Below are 19,656 nucleotides of genomic sequence, written 5' to 3'. Positions count from 1 at the left end.
GTGTATTGCCCACCTGGGAGTATGGGACTTGATTATATCATGTCCCCTCCTACTCATCTTGTGGTTCCTTCTTTGTGTCTTTAGTTGTAGACGATCTTTTCTGGGAGGTTTTGGTCTTTTTCATAGATGGTTGTTCTGCAGATAGTTGTGGTTTTGGTGTGGTTGTGAGAGGAAGTGAGCTCAGGGTCTTTCTACTCCACCACTTTGGCCGATCTTCAAGGGACTGTGTTCATATTCTCAGCCTTGGGCAGATGTCTTGCCTGGACCATAGTAGGTGAACACTTACAGGTTCTTGTTCATGGACAAGGCAACACTCTCCTGCATCTCCACTGTGCCCTGGGCCTGTGGCCTAGACTTCTGTCCCTGGGCTGGTGATATTCTCCAGCACTGGGGCTGGTATGAGTTGTGGTCTCTGCCCAGCTTTATCTCCTACCCACTGTGGGTTCCCTTCTTCCATTTCTGACACTTGATGATTTCCCTTTCTTCTTTTTAAGTTTAACTGTGTATTAAACTTTTATTATCTTTTTTTAAAATATTTATTTATTTGGTTGGGTTTGGTCTTAGTTGCGTCATGTGGGCTCTTTAGTTGTGGCAGGCGGGCTCCTTACTTGCAGCCTGCTGGCTCCTTAGCTGTGGCATGTGCTCAGTTGCAGCAAGCATGTGGAATCTAGTTCCCTGACCAGGGATCGAGACTGGGCCCTCTGCATTGGGAGCACGGAGTCTTAACCACTGTGCCACCAGAGAAGCCCCTTATTATCTTTTTAATGTTTTCTCCAACATTTGTATTGTTTAGAGTGAGAAAGGGAAGGGTTTTTATGTCTTCTCAGAGTATTTTAACTAGAAATCTCTCTATGCAAGTTCTTTAAACTCATTAAGTCTCAGTTTCCTCTTCAATAAAAGTGCTGGACAAAGTACGTATGAATACTTAAGCATAGTTTCTGCAAAAAAGTAAATATTTTAAAAACAGCATAGCCATTTTATTGTTTTCATTAGTACTGTAATAATTGTTGTGATTCCATTTTTCCTCTCCATTGATGAATATCTCTGTAGGCATAATTATAGCCCAGGGTTGTTGTAAATATTAAATTATTTTTAAAAATTTGTTGTTGACGCTTTTAAAAATTGATAAAAGTAGTGCACATTGGGAGTTCCCTGGTAGTCTCTTGGTTAGGATCCCGAGCTTTCACCACTGTGGCCTGGGTTCAATCCCTGGTCAGGGAACTAAGATCCCACATGCCCCACAGCATGTCCAAAAAAAAAAAAGGAATTCCCATTAAATGGGAAACGCTCAGCCATAGAGAAGTGTAGGCAGGGTCTAATAGGTCACTGTGTCTTTGGTCAGTATAGATTTTAGGTCAGAGCCTACAGATTGGTAACCCAGAGCCCAAAATGTTTTTATTTGGCTGGCACAATGTTTCAAAAACTCTAAATTTGTTGCTAATACTTAAAAATGGTGATATTTCACATAAAATTCAGATATCTAACTTTTCTTGAGTAATCAGGATAATCTGACCACACTGGGCCTTCTTCACAAACAGGATGAACACCTTGTGCTGAATCGTTGCTCTCCCATGTTTTCTCTCCATTATTGAGGCCAAAGGCCACTTACCATTTATTGTTACACATTTACTGTTGTTTTTTAAAATAGTACAGAGATAGTTGTATATGCCTATTTTTCTGTCAAAAATAGGAAAACAAGAGATAGATGGAGAAAAACCACATTGTAATAAGCATTGATGAAAAAATTAATCAGTTGGTCTAAGAAAGAAATGGAAGATTTTATTTGAGCCAAATTTGAGGATTATAACCCAGGAAGAGCATCTCAGAAAGCTCTGAGACCTGTTCCTCCCCTTAGAAGTCAAGGCGCATTTATATAAGTTTTTTGAGACAGAGGCTGTACATCAAATGCTGTATTATTGGCAGTTTACATGATCCAGATCTAAGTGCCATGTGACCCCTTATGAGATCAAGAAGGAATGGCATCTTTAAGGAGTTGTCTTATTGATGCTAGAATATTGCTCTTTATGGGTGAGCAGGTATTTCTCTCAATGGGGAAGGTTAGGTTAATGCATAATGTAGATAGATACACAGTGCACAGTGGGAGGAGAGAGGAGACCAAAGGATAGAAAAAAATTTTTTGTTTAAATTTTTCTTGTCTTGCCATAAAATATGAGTTTTATTTCACGTACAGAAAATGGAAAAGAGGCTATTTTGTGATAGAAAGGAAGACAGTTCCTACATATTTAATAGGATGTCTGTGTCAGTTTTCTCTTGCACTTGGCTTGCTTCACTTATTTGTGTTATCCTGTTTGGACCCTGTGGACATTTCAATTTACAACCTCCTCCTGAACATCCTGGCTCTCTAAGTTCTGTTCTTTTCTTCTTCTTTTCTAGTCCTGTCTTCCCTTTTGTACTGTCCTAGCTTACCCTCAATAACTGAGTGTGTTTCCACGGAGAACTACCGAGACCTCTGGAGCAACGGAAAATCCATGTGCACTCAAGCCTGATTGCTCCATCCCTCACCAGCCACGCCTCCTAGAAAAGTAAAAGTCCCCCTACCAGTTGCAGATGATTAGATTTTTAAAAATTTTTATTTATTTATTTTTGTCAGCGTTGGGTCTTTGTTGCTGCGCACGGGCTTTCTCTAGTTGTGGCGAGCAGGGGCTACTGTTCGTTGCGGTGCGAGGGCTTCTCATTGTGGTGGCTTCTCTTTGTTGTGGAGCACGGGCTCTAGGTTTGCAGGCTCTGTAGTTGTGGCACGTAGGCTCAGTAGTTGTGGCACATGGGCCCAGTTGCTCCGCAGCATGTGGGATCTTCCCGGACCAGGGCTCAAACCCATGTCCCTGCATTGGCAGGCAGACTCTTAACCACTGCACCACCAAGGAAGCCCTAGATTTTTTTTAAATTGCAAAGCAGAAGTTTCCACTCAACTCTTAGAGATTGAAGGTTCAAACACAAACACCCTGAGGAAGATCCATTAACTAAAATTTACTCACAATAAATCAGCAAGTGGAAGTAAGAGTCTAGTTTATTCTGTTTTGATTGATGTGATTTTATAGGATTAAGAGAGCCCTGGGCAACTGGTAGAGGGCAGGGGGTTTTTCTTGGATGGATATAGAGGTGGAGTACAGGACATACAAAAGGGGGAAAATATTTTAAAATATCACTGTTTCATGTGGAAATTTGTAGCAATTGTTTTAGTTTGTGAGCACATGGATTGTGAATGCAATGTCTTTTGTGGGGTTGGGGGGGACTTGTATCCGTGGACCTTTAAATTCTGTATGTGAATATATTGTTGCCATTTGTTTTGCAGATTGTGGGATTAGTGATATGCTTTCCTAAACAACAGAAAAGTTGAAGATGTCTAAACACTTAGTGGCTTTGACAGTGACCACCCTTCTGGGTATGGCTGTCGGGGGGTTTGTCCTGTGGAAAGGCATCCAGCGTCGGAGGAGTAAAGCAAGTCGTGTGACCCAGCAGCAGCTGTCACAGCAGCAGCCGAAAGCGCCAGGCAGGAGGGAGCGGCCCACTCCAGCAGAGGACCAGCAGCACTCCAGTGCCCCCAGAGCCTCGTGGGAAGAGAGGATCCTTGGAGCAAAGGTGGCGACTGTGTCTCAGGAGACGGAGTGGGATCAAATTGAGCCCTTGCTTAGGAGTGAGTTAGAAGATTTTCCAGTGCTTGGAATCGACTGTGAGTGGGTAAGTTAAAAGGCAAAAAACGAAACGTATCTTTTCTGCTTTTCCAGCTAGGGACCTTGAATAGTCAAATAGAGGGTAAGATTAAAGGAGAATTAGCTTGTGCTCAACTTATTTGTAAATAGATTTTAGCAGAAGGAGAAGCGGCTTCTCTTCTCAGGATAGGGGAGTGCTTATAATCATGGATTCTGGAGTCTGAGCTACATGAGTCCATTTTCACCACTTATTCTGTGAACTTGAACAAGTACTTAACCTCTTTGAGCCTCAGTGTACTTATCTGTAGCAGTGTGTGTGTGTGTGTGTGTGTGTGTGTGTGTGTGTGTGTGTGTGTGTGTGTGTGTAATGGTATCTACCACCCAGAGCTTTTTTAAGGATTCAAATAGATAATCCCTGTATAGACTTCAGCACAATTTTAACAGAGAGTAATTGCTCATTATATATTAGCTACTGTTAATATTTTTAATAGTATTTTCATAGGATGCCACGGAGAAGATAGTTAAGGAGGTCTAGTTAAATATGTGTTTATTACACAAATTGGGATTTAAAAAGATAATAGTTTAAATGCTAGACACTATTTACTCTAAGCCAGGTATTATGTTGTTTTTTTTTCATTATCTCGTTTAATTTTGACAATAATCATTCGTAGGAAGATACTGTTATTATTTCTTTACAGATAGGAAGTGTTAAAAGGTTTAGTTACTTGCCCAAGGCTATGAAGCTAGTAACCAGCATTTGATCTGGTTTTCCTTAGCCATCGGTTAATTTTTCTAATAGCTATTACTTTGGGGGAGTTGTTACATAGTTGTGATGAGGATAATATGGTACATCTACTCTTCTGTCATTCTGACTCACAGAGTGAACTTTAATCTCCTTGCAACAGAAGATACTACAAAATATAAATAAGTCACAGTTATTATCTCTTATTAATTCAGCATAATACCTTGCCAAAATTCTGTGATCTATGTCTTCTGGGTATCTGGAATACAGTCAAGAGTCAGGAAGTGTAATCGAAAGAGGCCCTAAGCAGAATTGCTGCCACAAAATCAGATCACAGGTTGGTAGGAGGAACTAAAGATGCCAGTACAATGATGACCAAGAAGAGAACACCTGACAGTGTGGGCAAGGTTTAGTAGTCACATAAGGCCTTAAGGAGCTACTGAGGGTATTTCTTTTTTTTCTTTTTTGGCCGTGCGCTGCACGGCTTGCGGGATCTTAGTTCTCTGACCAGGGATTGAACCTGTGCCCTCTGCTTGAAAGTGTGGCGTCTTAGCCACTGGACCGCCAGGGAGTTCTCGAGGGTATTTCTTTATATCAGCAATAGCAGTAGTAGTTTATACCAATGACCTTGGGCCATCAGGAAAGGATTGGGCACCTTTTGTTTATTGTGTGTAAGAATTATATCATTTTAGAAATAAACATATTTCTATATCATTTTAGACATATTTACACCAACAACCATAGAAGAAAACATTAGTAAACAGTGAGCTTTAGTAGATTAGGAAAATTCACATTTGCCAAACACCTTGATTATCCTACCAAGTGAAGTATAACTGCAGCAACAACAGGGTAGTCTGAAGTGAATAGTAATGCAATCGATTTAATAATAATATGTTTAATCACTGTAGCAGAGTAAGTTTAAGTGGCAAATAATCCAAAACCCAGTTCCTTATGGCTTTGGAATGTATTGAACTTCTTCTGATGCCACATTCCCTTCAGGTGTGATTGCATTTCTCTGATTGCTGCCACAGAAGAACTTTCATCCATCCTCCTTCTTTTCATTCTTCCATTTCTGATTTGTTTTCTCTTTCATTCACTTTTGTGTAAGTATTTGCTTAGTTATTGTTTTTGTTCTTGTTTTACACAGTCAGTATTCGTTTCAATTTACCAAAGTGTTTACCTTTTTCTTTGCTCATCTTTCCTTATATCTCAGAATTTTCTGGCATCATTCTCTTTAAGGTTGTCCTTTAGAAGTTCATTTCTTGAGGGGTCATTGATAGTAAACTACTTTATTATTGTTTTGAAAGTGTCTTTATTTTGCTTTTGATCTTTGAAGATATTTTCGCTGGATATGAAATTCTAGTTTAGCAACTTACCATTTTCAAAATTGCATTCCACTTTCTTCTGGCTTCCATTGTTGCTGTTGAAAATAACTATGAGTGTAAATGTTGATTCTTTATAGGTAATCTAATTTTTGGTAGCTCCTTTTAAGATCTTTTTGAGTTGCTGGTTCTGAAGATTCGCTGTCATGAGACTAGTGTTGTTATCTTACTGTATTTCCTGTTTGGGATTCTGAGAGATATCCTGGATGTAAGGATTGGTATCATATCAATTTTTAAATTCTCTTTGAAGATTGCCTTTACCCTGTTTTTTCTTCTTCTCCTCCTCCTTCTCCTCTTCTTCCTACCCCTCCTCTTTCACCTTCTTCTTCTTCCTTTTTTTTTTCCTTCTTCTTTCTTGCTGGAATTAAATCAGCTATATTCTGAACTTTTTCTGCTCTCCTACGTCTGGTAATCTCTTTTATATTTAATGTATCTTAGTCTCTCTGGATTCATTCTGTACAATTTCTTCAGGTCTCTTTTATAGTTCCCTTTTTCTTTCCTTAGTTTTGTGTAATCTGCTATTTAACTTACCCCTTGAGTCTTTTTTTTTTTAATCTTTTTTTATTGTGAAATAAAACACATCAAGAAAAGTGCCTGGGCTTCCCTTGTGGCGCAGTGGTTGAGAGTCCGCCTGCCAATGCAGGGGACACGGGTTCATGCCCCGGTCCGGGAAGATCCCACATGCCGCGGAGCGGCTGGGCCCGTGAGCCATGGCCACTGAGCCTGCGCGTCCGGAGACTGTGCTCCGCAGTGGGAGAGGCCACAACAGTGAGAGGCCCGCGTACCGCAAAAAAAAAAAAAGAAAAGTGCCTGAAACAAAAACAAAGAGCTAAATGATTTCACTAAAGAGAACAGCTGTGTAACTGGAAACTAGGTCAAGAAACAGAATTTGCTAGTACCCCAGAAGCTCCCCTTGTGACCCCTAGTAATCACTGTTCTCCCACCAAGGGTTAGTATTATCCTGATTTTATGGTATTTACTTTCGTGTTTTTCTTTATACTTTTACTACTTAAACATGCATGTCCTAACACACCATTGTAAAGCAATTATACTCCAATGAAGATGTAAAAAAAAATGCATGCCTAGGCACGATAATTGAGTTTTGTCTGCTTTTTTTTGTGGGGGGCGGGTATGTGGGCCTCTCACTGTTGTGGCCTCTCCCATTGCAGAGCACAGGCTCCGGACGCGCAGGCTCAGCGGCCATGGCTCACGGGCCCAGCCGCTCTGCAGCATGTGGGATCTTCCCAGACCCGGGCACGAACCCGTGTCCCCTGCATCAGCAGGCGGACTCTCAACCACTGCGCCACCAGGGAAGCCCGAGTTTTGTCTGCTTTTTAAATTTGATGTAAATGAAACCATCGTGTGTGTATTTTGTGTCTGGCTTCTTTTGTTCAACATTACGTTTGTGAGATTTACCCATGTTGTGTGTGACTGTGATTCACTGCCATATGTCCATTGTGTAAATATATCATGATTTATTCATCCGTTCTAATATTGATGGACTTTTGGGTTGTTTACAGTTTGGGGCTCTTACAAAGAATGCTGCAGTGAACAAATGCACTTATTATTATTGGGCATATGTATCTATGAGTGGAGTTCTAGGTCATAGAGTTTGTATATATATCTTTAACTTTCATAAATAATGCCAAATTGTTTTCCAAGGTGGTTTTAACTAGTTTACCCTCATCAGTAGTAATGAGTGTACCTATTGTTTCTAGCTGTTTTCAGAAGTGGTTCTACTAATTTAATCTCTCACCAAGACTGTATGAAAATTCCCTTTGTCTTATATCCTTGTCCACATTTGGTACTGTCAGATTTAAAAATTTTAGCCATCCTAATGGATGTAGTAGGATGTGTAGCAATATTTCATTGTGGTTTTAATTTGCATGTCCCTGACCAGTACTGAGATTGAGCATCTTTCTATATTTTATTGATTATTTTGATATCTTCTTTTATGGAGTACTTGTTCAAGTCTCTTGCCTCTTTTTCTATTGAGTTGTCTTTTTCTTACTGATTTATAGTTCTTTATATATTTTGGTTATGAACCCTTTGTGAGTTAAATGTACAGTAAATGTCTTCCCCCATTCTGTGGATTGCCTTTACATCCTTTTATTGTTAAAGCTTGATGATCAGAAGATCTATATATAGTGCTGTGTAACAACACTGAGCCTTTGGTCAGTTCCTCTTCCTGATTGGAAATTAGAGTGGCATGTGCCTGTCCAAACAACTAGGGCTTGTCTCTCATTGGTTCACCCCCTTCCACTTCATCCTCTGGACAAATTCCAAACTGTGTGAAACAGGATGTTGAAGGTGCTGACTTCCCCAAGTGGGGAGATTGTTAGGAAAGAGGCTGGAGGGGGTAACCCGACCACCAGGAGATGAGGAGATGAGGTGCCTTTTCCAAACTCTTCCCCATCAGCCGGTGTACCATCCTCTGGGTGTCCCATGCATGTTTTAGCTGTAGGAAGGGTCCCCAGCACCTGGAGATTTGGGACCCATGGAATGGGGACCAGGCAGTATTACTCTAAAGGGGCTGCATTTGCTGGCCCATCCTCACCAAGCCTCTCAGCCCCACGAGTGTGCAGCCTTAGGTCCCATCCAGCTGTGGATCTAGATGTGGTCTGTCCAGGTTGCATCACAGCCCCTGAACGAATTCTGTAAGAATTTCTCTCTCTCTCTCTGTCTTTTTTTTGGGGGGGGGGAATTTATTTTTATAACGGTGTATAGCTGATTTTCAATGCTGTTTCTTGCTGCTGTACATCCACTTGATTCACTTACAGAGAGACATCAGTAAATTCTTTTTCAGATTCTTACCAGTCTTTTTTTTTTTTTTTTTTAACATTTATTTTTGGCTGTGTTGGGTCTTTGTTGCTGCGCACAGGCTTTCTCTAGTTGCGGCTAGCGGGGGCTGCTCTTCGTTATGGTGCGTGGGCTTCTCACTGCAGTGGCTTCTCCTGTTGCGGAGCACGGGCTCTAGGTGTGCGGGCTTCTGTAGTTATGGCGCACGGGCTTAGTTGCTCCATGGCATGTGGGATCTTCCCGGACCAGGGTTCAAACCTGTGTCCCTGCATTGGCAGGTGGAATCTTAACCACTGCGCCACCAGGGAAGCCAGAGTTTTGTGGTTTTAACATTGCATATTTAGATTTATAATCTATCCAGAATTGATTTTTGTGTGTGTGTGTGTGTATGATGTGAGGTAGGGTTGAATTTCATTTTTTCTTTTTATGGATATCCAATTGTCCTAGCATCACTGATTGAAAAGATAAATCTCACTGCTGTGCAATGCCACTTTACTGTAAAACAGGTATCTCTTTTTTTCATTTTCTTTTTTTAAATAAATAAATTATTTATTTATTTATTGGCTGCGTTGGGTTTTTGTAGCTGGGTGCGGGCTTTCTCTAGTTGTGGCCAGCCGGGGCTACTCTTCGTTGAGGTGCGCGGGCTTCTCGTTGCAGTGGCTTCTCTTGTTGCGGAGCACGGGCTGTAGGCATGCAGGCTTCAGTAGTTGTGGCACGTGGGCTTAGTAGTTGTGGCTCGTGGGCTCTAGAGCGCAGGCTTAGTAGTTGGGGTGCACGGGCTTAGTTGCTCCGTGGCATGTGGGACCTTCCCAGACCAGGGCTCGAACCTGTGTCCCCTGCATTGGTAGGCGGATTCTTAACCACTGCACCGCTAGGGAAGTCCCCAAACACGTATCTCTATATGAATAGATCTATTTCTGGACACTCTAGTAGTCTATTTTTCTGTTCTTCCGCCAGTGATCACAAACTCTTAGTTACTGTTGCTTTATAATGACTCTTGATATCTGCCGCAGCAAGACTTTCTATCTTGTTTTTTTCCCGGAGGGTCTTGGATAGTCTTGGTCCTTTGCATTTCGTTATACATTTTAGAATCAGCTTTTCAGGTTCTACCAAAAACAATTTCTTGATATTTTGATTAAGATTGCATTGGATCAATAGATCAGTTTGTAGGGAATTGACTTCTTTCCAACATTGAGTTTTATAATCTAAGAATATTTATTTAGATCTTTAACTTCTCTTAATAATATATTTGTAGTTTTCTGTGATTAAAATAATTCTGTTATAAATGAAATCTTAAAACATGTTGTGAGACTTCCCTGGTGGTGCAGTGGTTAAGAATCCGCCTGCCAATGCAGGGGACATGGGTTCGAGCCCTGGTCCAGGAAGATCCCACATGCCACGGAGCAACTAAGCCCGTGCGCCACAACTACTGAAGGCTGCACACCTGGAGCCCGTACCCCACAACAAGAGAAGCCACCGCAATGAGATGCCTGCGCACCGCAACGAAGAGTAGCCCCCACTCACCACAACTAGGGAAAGCCCACACACAGCAACGAAGACCCAACGCAGCCAAAAACAAATAAATTAATTAATTAATTTTTTTTAAAGTTGTGTTTTTTCTGGTATATAGAAATGTAACTTTATATGTATTTCTCTTATATTAAGGAACTTACTAAACTCACTTATTAATTCTAATTACTTTTAGATTCTTTTGGGTTTCTATATAAACTATTATATTATCTGTGAAGTGACAATTTTTTTTCCAGTCCTTACAGTTTGTATTTCTTTTCCTGCCTTGCTGAACTGGCGAGGATCTCAATATAGTGCTCAGTATGAGTGGTGACAGTAGGCATCCTTGACTTATTCTCTATCTCAGATTGACAGCTTTCAACATTTTCATATTGAGTACGATATCTGCAGTAGGTTTGTTTACAGATTAAATACATTCAATTCTATTCTTGGTTTCTTAAGAGCTTTTCTGTTTTGTTTTGTTTTGTTTTGGCTGCGCCACACAACTTGTGAAATCTTAGTTCCCTGATCAGGCACTGAACCCGGGCCCTTGGCAGTGAAAGTGTGGAGTCCTAACCACTGGACCACCAGGGAATTCCCAAGTTTTTTGTTTTTTTTTTTTAAAGAATGAGATATTGTCATTTACAGCCGCAAGAATGGACCTAGAGAATATCATACTAAGTAAAGTAAGTCAGACAGAGAAGTACAAATATTAATAGGATATCACTTATATGTGGAATCTAAAAATGATAAATGAATCTATATACAAAACAGAAATAGACTCACAGACATAGAAAACAAATTTATGATTAACAAAGGGGAAAGGGGGTGGAGGAGGGATAAACTAGGAGTATGAGATTAACAGATATAAACTATTAAACTATTATAGATAAGCAACAAGGATTTATTGTATAGCACAGGGAACTAGATTTAATATCTTATAATAACATATAATGGAAAATAATTTGAAATATATATATATATAAAAAACTGAATCACTTTGCTGTACACCTGAAACTAACACAATATTGTAAATCAATTATACTTCAATTTTTAAAAAGTTTTTCTTTTTAATTATGAATAGTTGTTGAGTTTTATTAAGTGCCTTTTCTGAATTTCTTGAAATGAGTATGTAGTTTTTCTCCTTTATTCTGTTCTTGTGGTGAAAATACATTGATTTTTGAATTCCTGGCATAAATCCAACTGGGTCATGATGTCTTATTCTCCTTATACATTGCTGAATTCACTTCACTAGTGTTTTAAAAATAATCTATATTCATGAGTGATATTGGCTTATAATTTTCCTTTCTAGAAATGACCTTGTCAGATTTTGATAAAAATGTTATGCTGGGCTCATACAAGTTAGGGCTGTTCCTTGGTTTTGTGTTCTCTGGAAGAGTTTGTGTAAGATTGTCATTCTTTTTTCCTTAAATGTTTGATTAGAATCTACTGGTGAAGCCATCTGGAGTTTTCTTTTGAGGGAAATTTTTGAATTATGAGTACAATTTTTTAAATAGTTTTGGGGCTATTCATATTTTCTATTTCTTCATGTCTGTTTTGATAAATTTTATTTTTCATCTAAATGTGTCTTCTTTCAAAATTTTAAATTACAGGCATATACTTGTTTATAATATCCAGTGACTTTTTTTTTTCCTATCTGATGGATATGTAAGGACATTTTTTTTTTTTTTTTTATGTAAGGACATTTTTGACAATGCTTATTTGCTTCTCTTTTTTTTTTTTCTTGATTACTCCTTCCATGGGTTTATCAGTGTTATTAGTCTTTTCAGAGAACCAACTTCTGGCTTTGTTGATCTTTATTGTATGTTTGTTCCATTACACTGATTTCTGCTCTTTATTATTTCTTTTCATCTACTTGTTTGGGTATAATTTGCTATTCTCCATTTATTCTTCGACCTACTCTAATCTGACATCCTACCATACTACTCCACTGAAACGGATGAAGTTGATGGCTTTCTTGTTTTCCAGTCCAGTGGACACTTATTTGGACTCATGTTATTCTAGCTCTCAAAAGCATCTGCATAATTCCTGCACGAGACATTCTCTTTGGCTTTCATGCCATCATACTCTCCTATCTTCTGTCTTACTGTTCTTCCTTCTTTTTCCTTTTCTGATCCCCCTTCTACCTCACATCCAAATATTGAGTTGACTTAGCCTTGGTCTCTTCTGTATCCACCCCAGGGACTGCAAACTCAGATGCCTACAAGGTCCAGACAGGAAATGTAAATGGGCAATGTAGAGTGATTGTTTGCATTTTTGAATGCATAGGAGTATTCTTCAATTTCATACAGAAGTATGCTCCCTCCCTTTTTTCTTTAAACACAAGACCTCTGTGATCTATCTTCCATTTTCCTAGTTTTATAGAGACATGGATCCTGAGAAATATTTCTTTGCTGGAAAAACAGTGGTTTACAAATACAATGATAAATGGGAAATGACAGTTGGCTTCAGTGTTGAGAAGACATTATGGTGAATTAGAGAATTCATGCCTTATATAAATGAGGAAGCTGCTATACAGTTCAAGCCAAGTGTTGCCAGATTGTCCAGTTCTTTAAAAAGAAGCTCGATATATAGATTTTTTTAAAATGTGGACTCCACTGCAATTTAAAAGTTCTGGCATAAGTTTTTAAAATGTGGAGATCAAAGAAATATATAATATTAAACATCTGTGGGTCAGCAGACAGGTCCAAGGACTACTAATTTATGTCCTCTGATCTATATTCTTTTTCTAAGTGACCTCATCTAATTTTGTAGCTTTAAATATCATTGATAGGCTGAAGACTCTCAAAATTAGAACTCCAGCCCTTTACATCCACCCGTCTACTTGACATCTCCCTTGAATGTCTAATAGTCATCTCAGACTTAACATGTTCCTAACAGACCTCTCGATTTTTCTTCCCAAACCTGTATTATCCCTAGTCTTCTCCACCTTTAAGATTAAAATCAAGAGACATCCTCCCTGCTAAGGTTTGTCTAACAGAAGTGATATGATTGAAAGTCAGACACAAAAAGGCAGTTATAATATGTTAAGTTTCTTTAATGGCAAAATATGTGGAAATTCAAAGAAGTGGTTATAGAAAGCAGGAAATAACACAGCATTCTACCAGATAGAGGTATGCGTTTCCAGATTCCCCCGAGTTACCCATGGTGATGTGTAAGTATGGATAAATCACCAGTATAAAATGAGGATTCTGCCATGTTTTAGAAGCTATTATTGCCTTTCTTCTGGGGGAGAGGGAGATGTTAAATAGATTTCTGGCCCCTGACTCCTGCCTGATTTTTTCTGGAGTCTCTGGCTATAGACTGCCTTGCTTAACAGGTGCAAAGTAATTGGTGTAAAAAAGACTGAATGAAGTGAAGGTCATTTTCCCAAGAGCATCCTTCTGCAGGCCCAGGCTTCAGGCTTGAAGTCCCCTCCTTTTTCCTTACTATTAACCCTTCATTTCCATTTAGGAAGTATTACCCTTGTTATTTCCAAAATAGATTTTGCATCCATGTACTTCTCTACATCTCCTCTACTTCCTTCCTAGTCCAACCCTCAAGAGTCTCTTATTTGGACCTTTGTAGTAGCCTCCTGACTGGCCTCCCTACTTGGACTCATATACCTATGATCCCTTCTCCATAGAGTAAGCAAAGTGATCTTTTAAAAATGCTAATCTGATCGTCTCAGTCCCCTGCTTGAAAAGCCTCCATTGCTTCTTATAAAACCAAGATGTCTTAATTACTTATGTGTTCTTAAGGACTCACATGCTCTTGCCTCTCTCAGCATCTCTGATTTTGTCTCCTTTTCTCTTCCTCTTACTACTTTCCGGCCTCATTGAGCCTTCATTCTGTCACTTGAACAGGACAAGCTCATTCCTGTCTCGAGCCATGGTCTAGTTTAACTGACACATAACCTCCACAGATAGTTAACCTTGTTCCAGCCCAGAATATGGTCTCAGGTTATTTTTTGCTCCCTGCTGCCATTGTGGGGTCATTTAAAGAATCGCGGACTTTTCCATAATGTTTTATTTGCTCTGGATTTGTAAGATCCCTGAAGCTAAAATGGATGATCACTGGCCCTCAGGAAGGAGGATCCCTAAACCAGTCCTCTGTGAGTGAATCACTGAAATCATTCATTTCAAATTTTTACTTTCGTGTGTTTTTCATAATGTCTTAACACGTTAGTATAGTACTACATTTATATGATTTATAAATGCATATGTACATGTATTGTGTATGTCCCAAACATTTCTTATGAGTCGACTAATCAAAAACCAAACAAAAAACCCAGTGACCCCTGGATTACATAATGCTAACGAAATTAAAATGTGTTTTTTTTTTCCTATTAAATACAATGTTGGTAAGCCAAAGGTTTCATTATTTTCCATGGGTGGTAAGTGATGTCAAGGCAAAAAGATGTTGGCAAAAGGGGGAAATACAAGAAATTAAGACTAGATATCTTATTCTTGGGACTTCCCTGGTAGTCCAGTGGGTAAGACTCTATGCTCCCAATGCAGGGAGCCCGGGTTCAATCCCTGGTGGGAGAACTAGATCCTGCATGCATGCCACAGCTAAGAGTTTGCATGCCACAACTAAGAGTCTGCATGCCGCAACTAAGAAGTCCACATGCCGCAACTAAAGATCCCACATGCCGCAACGAAGATCCCATGTTCTGCTACTAAGACCTGACACAGCCCCCCCCCAAAAAAAGACTAGATACCTTATTCTTTAAGCCAAATTGAGTCTGCTAGAAGCAATATTCTTCCAATCATACATTCAGTATAAATTGGGTACCTATTGGAATCATAAACATTTGGATTCCTAGTGGAAAAACCTTAATTATAATACAGTGGATCTTAAGCACAATCCAGAAACAGTATTAAAAGGACAACTTATCTAGCTAGCTAGCTATTTATTTAATGTATTTTAGACAACGGAACTTGACTGAAAAGATTTTCAAAGATCTGGCCTTAGGAATTAGCAGTGAGTATTATGTCAAATTAGCAGTGCTAAATATTAGAAGTAGAGATTTTCTGCTTTTTCTTGGAGAGAGCCAGTATTATAGAGGGAGGGAATTACGCTTTAATAAAAAAAAAAAAAGTGATTTGGCCACATCCAGATGAATTGTTATAGAATAGGAACCAGTAGTCAAGTTTCTTCTGGGTCTTGTTGATCTTCCAAGAAATAGACACTTTGGAAATCAAACTGGCATGTTTCCATTTGAGGATATGATAAAACAATGCCTGAGAAGGGGAATCCTAAAGCTTTTCTGAGTTAAACCGTGGTTTTACTTAGCACTGAAGTAGAAGTCGAGGAGGAAGTCCCTCCCAATTTTGTTTTTAACAGCAGCTCTTCATGATCTTGATCTTGACTGTTTCTTCTCTGTTGTACAGATTGGGAAATTTGGGTTCCACTTCTGACTTTGCCATTATCTCTGCATGTTTAGTCAAACTGTTTCATCTGTAGCCCTTAAATTTCCTCTCCTGGAAAATAAGAAGGATTGGAATTTATTGGATGCTTAACCTGGGTTCCGTGGATAGCTTTAGGGAACCTTTAATTAATGTAAATTTTTCTGGGAATAATTTCCTTAGCTTTAAGCACTTTCTCCAATTTATCTATTACATCAAAAAGATTAAAACTAGATCAGTTAAAATATAAAGTTATTTTCATTTCTTTAGATATCAGAATCCTAGCTTATGCTCAATATACATTTTTTTTATGAACAGCATTTGTGACCATAAAATGCTGAGAAAGCACTCTGTGCTACTACGATTTATTATATTGGCAGGTACCACTTACTGATGGTACTGTATTTCCTACCTCTTTTTAAAAGTCGGATCTTGGGCTTCCCTGGTGGCGCAGTGGTTGAGAGTCCGCCTGCCGATGCAGGGGACACGGGTTCGTGCCCTGGTCCGGGAAGATCCCACATGCCGCGGAGCAGCTGGGCCCGTGAGCCATGGCTGCTGAGCTTGCGCATCCGGAGCCTGTGCTCCGCGGCGGGAGAGGCCACAACAGTGAGAGGCCCATGTACCGCAAAAAAATAAAAATAAAAGTCGGATCTTGAGGCAGTGATGACAAGTAAATGAGTCAAGTTACTAACATGTATATTAAAGAGTCTAGAAAATGAAAAGAGTACATCATCATTTGGCGCTCTGCTCCTTAGCCTTTTATTCCCTTAGCTTTTTAAAACCAGTGTGTCTCACATGACTCTGCCAATGTGTGTCCCAGCACTGCTCTGTGTCAGCTGGTCACTATTTATATGGCCTGCTCATTTCAGGCTCATGTTTGGGCCCCCGGTAACCTCTGTTTAGGCCGCTGCTTCTTAGAGTCCATTGCATTCGTTAGCAAAGGCTCATCGTTAGGTTTGAGGCAAACTCTGGTCAGTTGTTCCCTCTGGGAAATTAAGACTGTACCTCTTAGACTTTTTTGCCAGACTTTCATGTTGTACTTGGTCCTATGCTGGGGTGTGAACTGTGGCCCTGTTTTCCTCTGTTACAGGTGAATTCGGAAGGCAAAGCCAGTCCTCTGTCACTCCTTCAAATGGCCTGTCCAAGTGGCTTCTGTGCCTTGGTTCGCTTGCCCAAGCTGATCTGTGGAGGAAGGGCACTACCGAAAACGTTACTGGACGTTTTGGCAGATGGCACGATTTTAAAAGTTGGAGTAGGATGTTCAGAAGATGCCAGCAAGCTCCTGCAAGATTATGGCCTCGTCGTTAAGGGGTGCCTGGACCTCAGATACCTAGCCATGAGGCAGAGGTATGGTTTGTATGAATACTGGAACTCCTGTAGCTGGGGGGCAAATATTTTAGCAAGGGTTGTAGATTACTGAGACTCAGTAATGAAGCCTCTAAAATTCTTTAGAAGCTTAGAGGCTTCTGAGATGCATATTGAATTTGTGAGGAAATATTCCAACTTCTGGGAAAACTTTAGTTACCTAGAATTGGTCTTTTTAGATGAAACATTAATAAGGTGTCTCTATAAGCTACAGGCTGTAAACTGATGGGCTACTTGGGCAAATTAGAGTTGCAGATTTTTTGTTTTTGTTTTTGTCCTGCATGATATTTTGGGGAGATTTTAGTTTAAATTCAGAAGATTTAATGTAAAAACCTGTATTCCTGGCTTCTCTTGAAAAATTAGGAGATTTGGCTACACTAGGTCAGTAGTTCTAGACGGCAGCAGCTGGCTGGAAGCATCCTCTTAGATGAGCATGCTTTGTTCAATTTGCCAGAATCCCCACCCCTCCCAGCTGTCACACCCAGCTCATCCTGATCAACATTTGAATGTGCAGACCCTGCTTTCGGCCCAGAATGATGGTAGCCCTAATGCTTTACTGAGAGGAAGAGATTTTCCTTTCCTTTGGAATTCTATTCCTATGGAAATTCTACCCTGTTTAAGGAAGCTGCAGTTACCTTCTCATGTATATATGCAGGTCCTCATTTTAATAGTGTGGACTGAAACAGCCTCTCTCCCTGCCTTTCTCCCTGCCACTGATATTGAAGGGTTGGAGGATTTGATAAACTAAGAGAAGACCTGATTAAAATCTATGCTTATCATAATTTTTTGCTAGTAAATGAAATTTTAGTTTAGTTTAGTAGTTTGGCTTGTGTAAATGAAACTCTTATAAAAAAAAAAACTCTTATAAATGAAGTATCCATTTTTTTCCAAGTAATACATTGAAATATTTACTGTAAAATTCTTTTAGCTCTATAAAGGTATTTGGAGTATAGCAGCCAAAGCCGCCTTTCGTCAGGCCCTCCTTCCTCTGGTGCTGCCTCCCTAGAGCTGCCTGCTGTTACTCTGCTATTAGAGGCCATGTGTATAGTGGCCAGGGGTTGACTCCAGAGCAGGCTGTGTGGGTGGGAGTCCCAGTCTTCCTCTTACCAGCTACGTGATCTTTGGCAGGTTACTAAGCCTCACTGTTCCTCAGTTCCCTCATCTGAAAAGTAGAAATAATAATGTTCCCATCTCATAGGATCGGTGTGAGGATTAAACGAGTTAAACTATGTAAAGAACTTAGAAATGGTGTTTGACATATAGAGAGTGCTGTGTAAATTTCAACTATTACTGTCCATCATCATCATCGTCATCACCACCACCTATAGCACCACCATGATCTGATTGGTTTGTCCTTCCAGATCTCTTTCTATCCATTTACAGTCCTCTCTATGAGTATATAGAAATTAGAAGTGCCTTACTTATCTGGCTAAATGCAGAATGGCCAAGTGTCAAAATACAAAATTTGGCCAAAGCTGAATATGACCATGAACTTCTCTAGAAATAAGAATGAAGCATTTATCAGGCTTCTTCATTTCTAATGAAATCTTATTAAAATTTTAAACATTCTTATTTTATTATTGAATACTTGAAAAGTAAAATTAAAATTTTTTGACATATAGTAGAAGAAATTTGACATTATAGTGCAAGAATTATACTCAACTTTTAGCCATAGGCTGCTCCTGGTGTTTGCTGTAAGTAGTTACTTTCATTTGACTTTGGAGAGGAGCACAGATTTTCTTGGTAATGCTGTCCTCTTTTCTTCATACTCTCTATATTTTTATTATATGTTAGCAGAAGATAGTTTATTATTGAGATTATTGTATATGATTTTGGAACTTTTCCTAGCGAAACTTTGAAGTAGCAAAGGTGGCATCTTGTTTTTAATCCATCCTCGAAAAATGTGAAACCTTCCCAAATAGGACGTTTAAAATAAGACTAATGGGGCTTCCCTGGTGGCGCAGTGGTCAAGAATCCTCCTGCCAATGCAGGGGACACGGGTTCGAGCCCTGGTCCGGGAAGATCCCACACGCCGCGGAACAACTGAGTCCATGTGCCACAACTACTGAAGCCCACGCACCTAGAGTCCGTGCTCCACAACAGGAGAAGCCACTGCAATGAGAAGCCCGCGCACTGCAAAGAAGAGTAACCCCCACTCCCCACAACTAGAGAAAGCCCGTGCACAGCAATGAACACCCCGTGCAGCCAAAAATAAATAAACAAATAAAAGACTAATGACCTAAATGGAATTAAGTAAGGAAAAACTAAGTGCTGTCTTTCAATGAGGGTCATGATTTCAAGGATTATGGAATACCCAGGCTTGATAAATTGCACAGCTGTTACAAAGAATGTAATAAGTACATTTGTGCTTACTGTCAGGGAAGGAGGTCCCTGATACATTAAGTGATAGGCAAGTTGCAGAATAAAAAACAAAACAAATACCAAGAAACTATATCTGCTTCTCCGTCTAACCATCTGTTTTTTTGTTTGTCTGTAAAAAAGGTCTGGAGGGGCCACAATATACTCATAAGGGTCATTCTTCCTGAGGAGTGGAAGTGGGGGTGGAGGGCTTTCACTTTTCACCCATTACTCTTCTCTGTTGTCTGAATTTTTAACAATAAACATTCATTGCTATTGTAATTACTAATATAAAGGAAAGCATAAAAAGATTTTAAAAATTTAAAATAAAAGGAAAGAAGTTTGTCTCCCCCAAATTCTTGATTTCCATTAATTGAACCACGACCTTACATATTTTACCTAAGTGTGTCTGGACCTTT

The 19,656-nt window shown here is 39.6% G+C and overlaps 1 protein-coding gene across 3 annotated transcripts in view; it reads left to right on the top strand.

Moving 5' to 3' along the window:
- EXD2 (exonuclease 3'-5' domain containing 2) overlaps positions 1-19,656 on the top strand; it is a 92,855-nt gene that overhangs the window by 55,879 nt on the left and 17,320 nt on the right. For all 3 annotated transcript variants that reach the window (XM_060004342.2, XM_069540437.1, XM_060004343.1), the window contains exons 2-3: positions 3,314-3,699; positions 16,605-16,861. In XM_060004342.2, coding sequence (XP_059860325.1) covers positions 3,361-3,699; positions 16,605-16,861 — 596 coding nt within the window. In that variant the 5' untranslated portion in view covers positions 3,314-3,360. The remainder of the gene's footprint in view (positions 1-3,313; positions 3,700-16,604; positions 16,862-19,656) is intronic.

The sequence above is a fragment of the Delphinus delphis genome, chromosome 2 (assembly GCF_949987515.2).
Source record: "Delphinus delphis chromosome 2, mDelDel1.2, whole genome shotgun sequence".
In the NCBI taxonomy this organism is placed as follows: domain Eukaryota; kingdom Metazoa; phylum Chordata; class Mammalia; order Artiodactyla; family Delphinidae; genus Delphinus; species Delphinus delphis.
The sequence above is the reverse complement of the archived record's forward strand: the minus strand, read 5'-3'. Positions and strand labels throughout refer to the sequence as shown.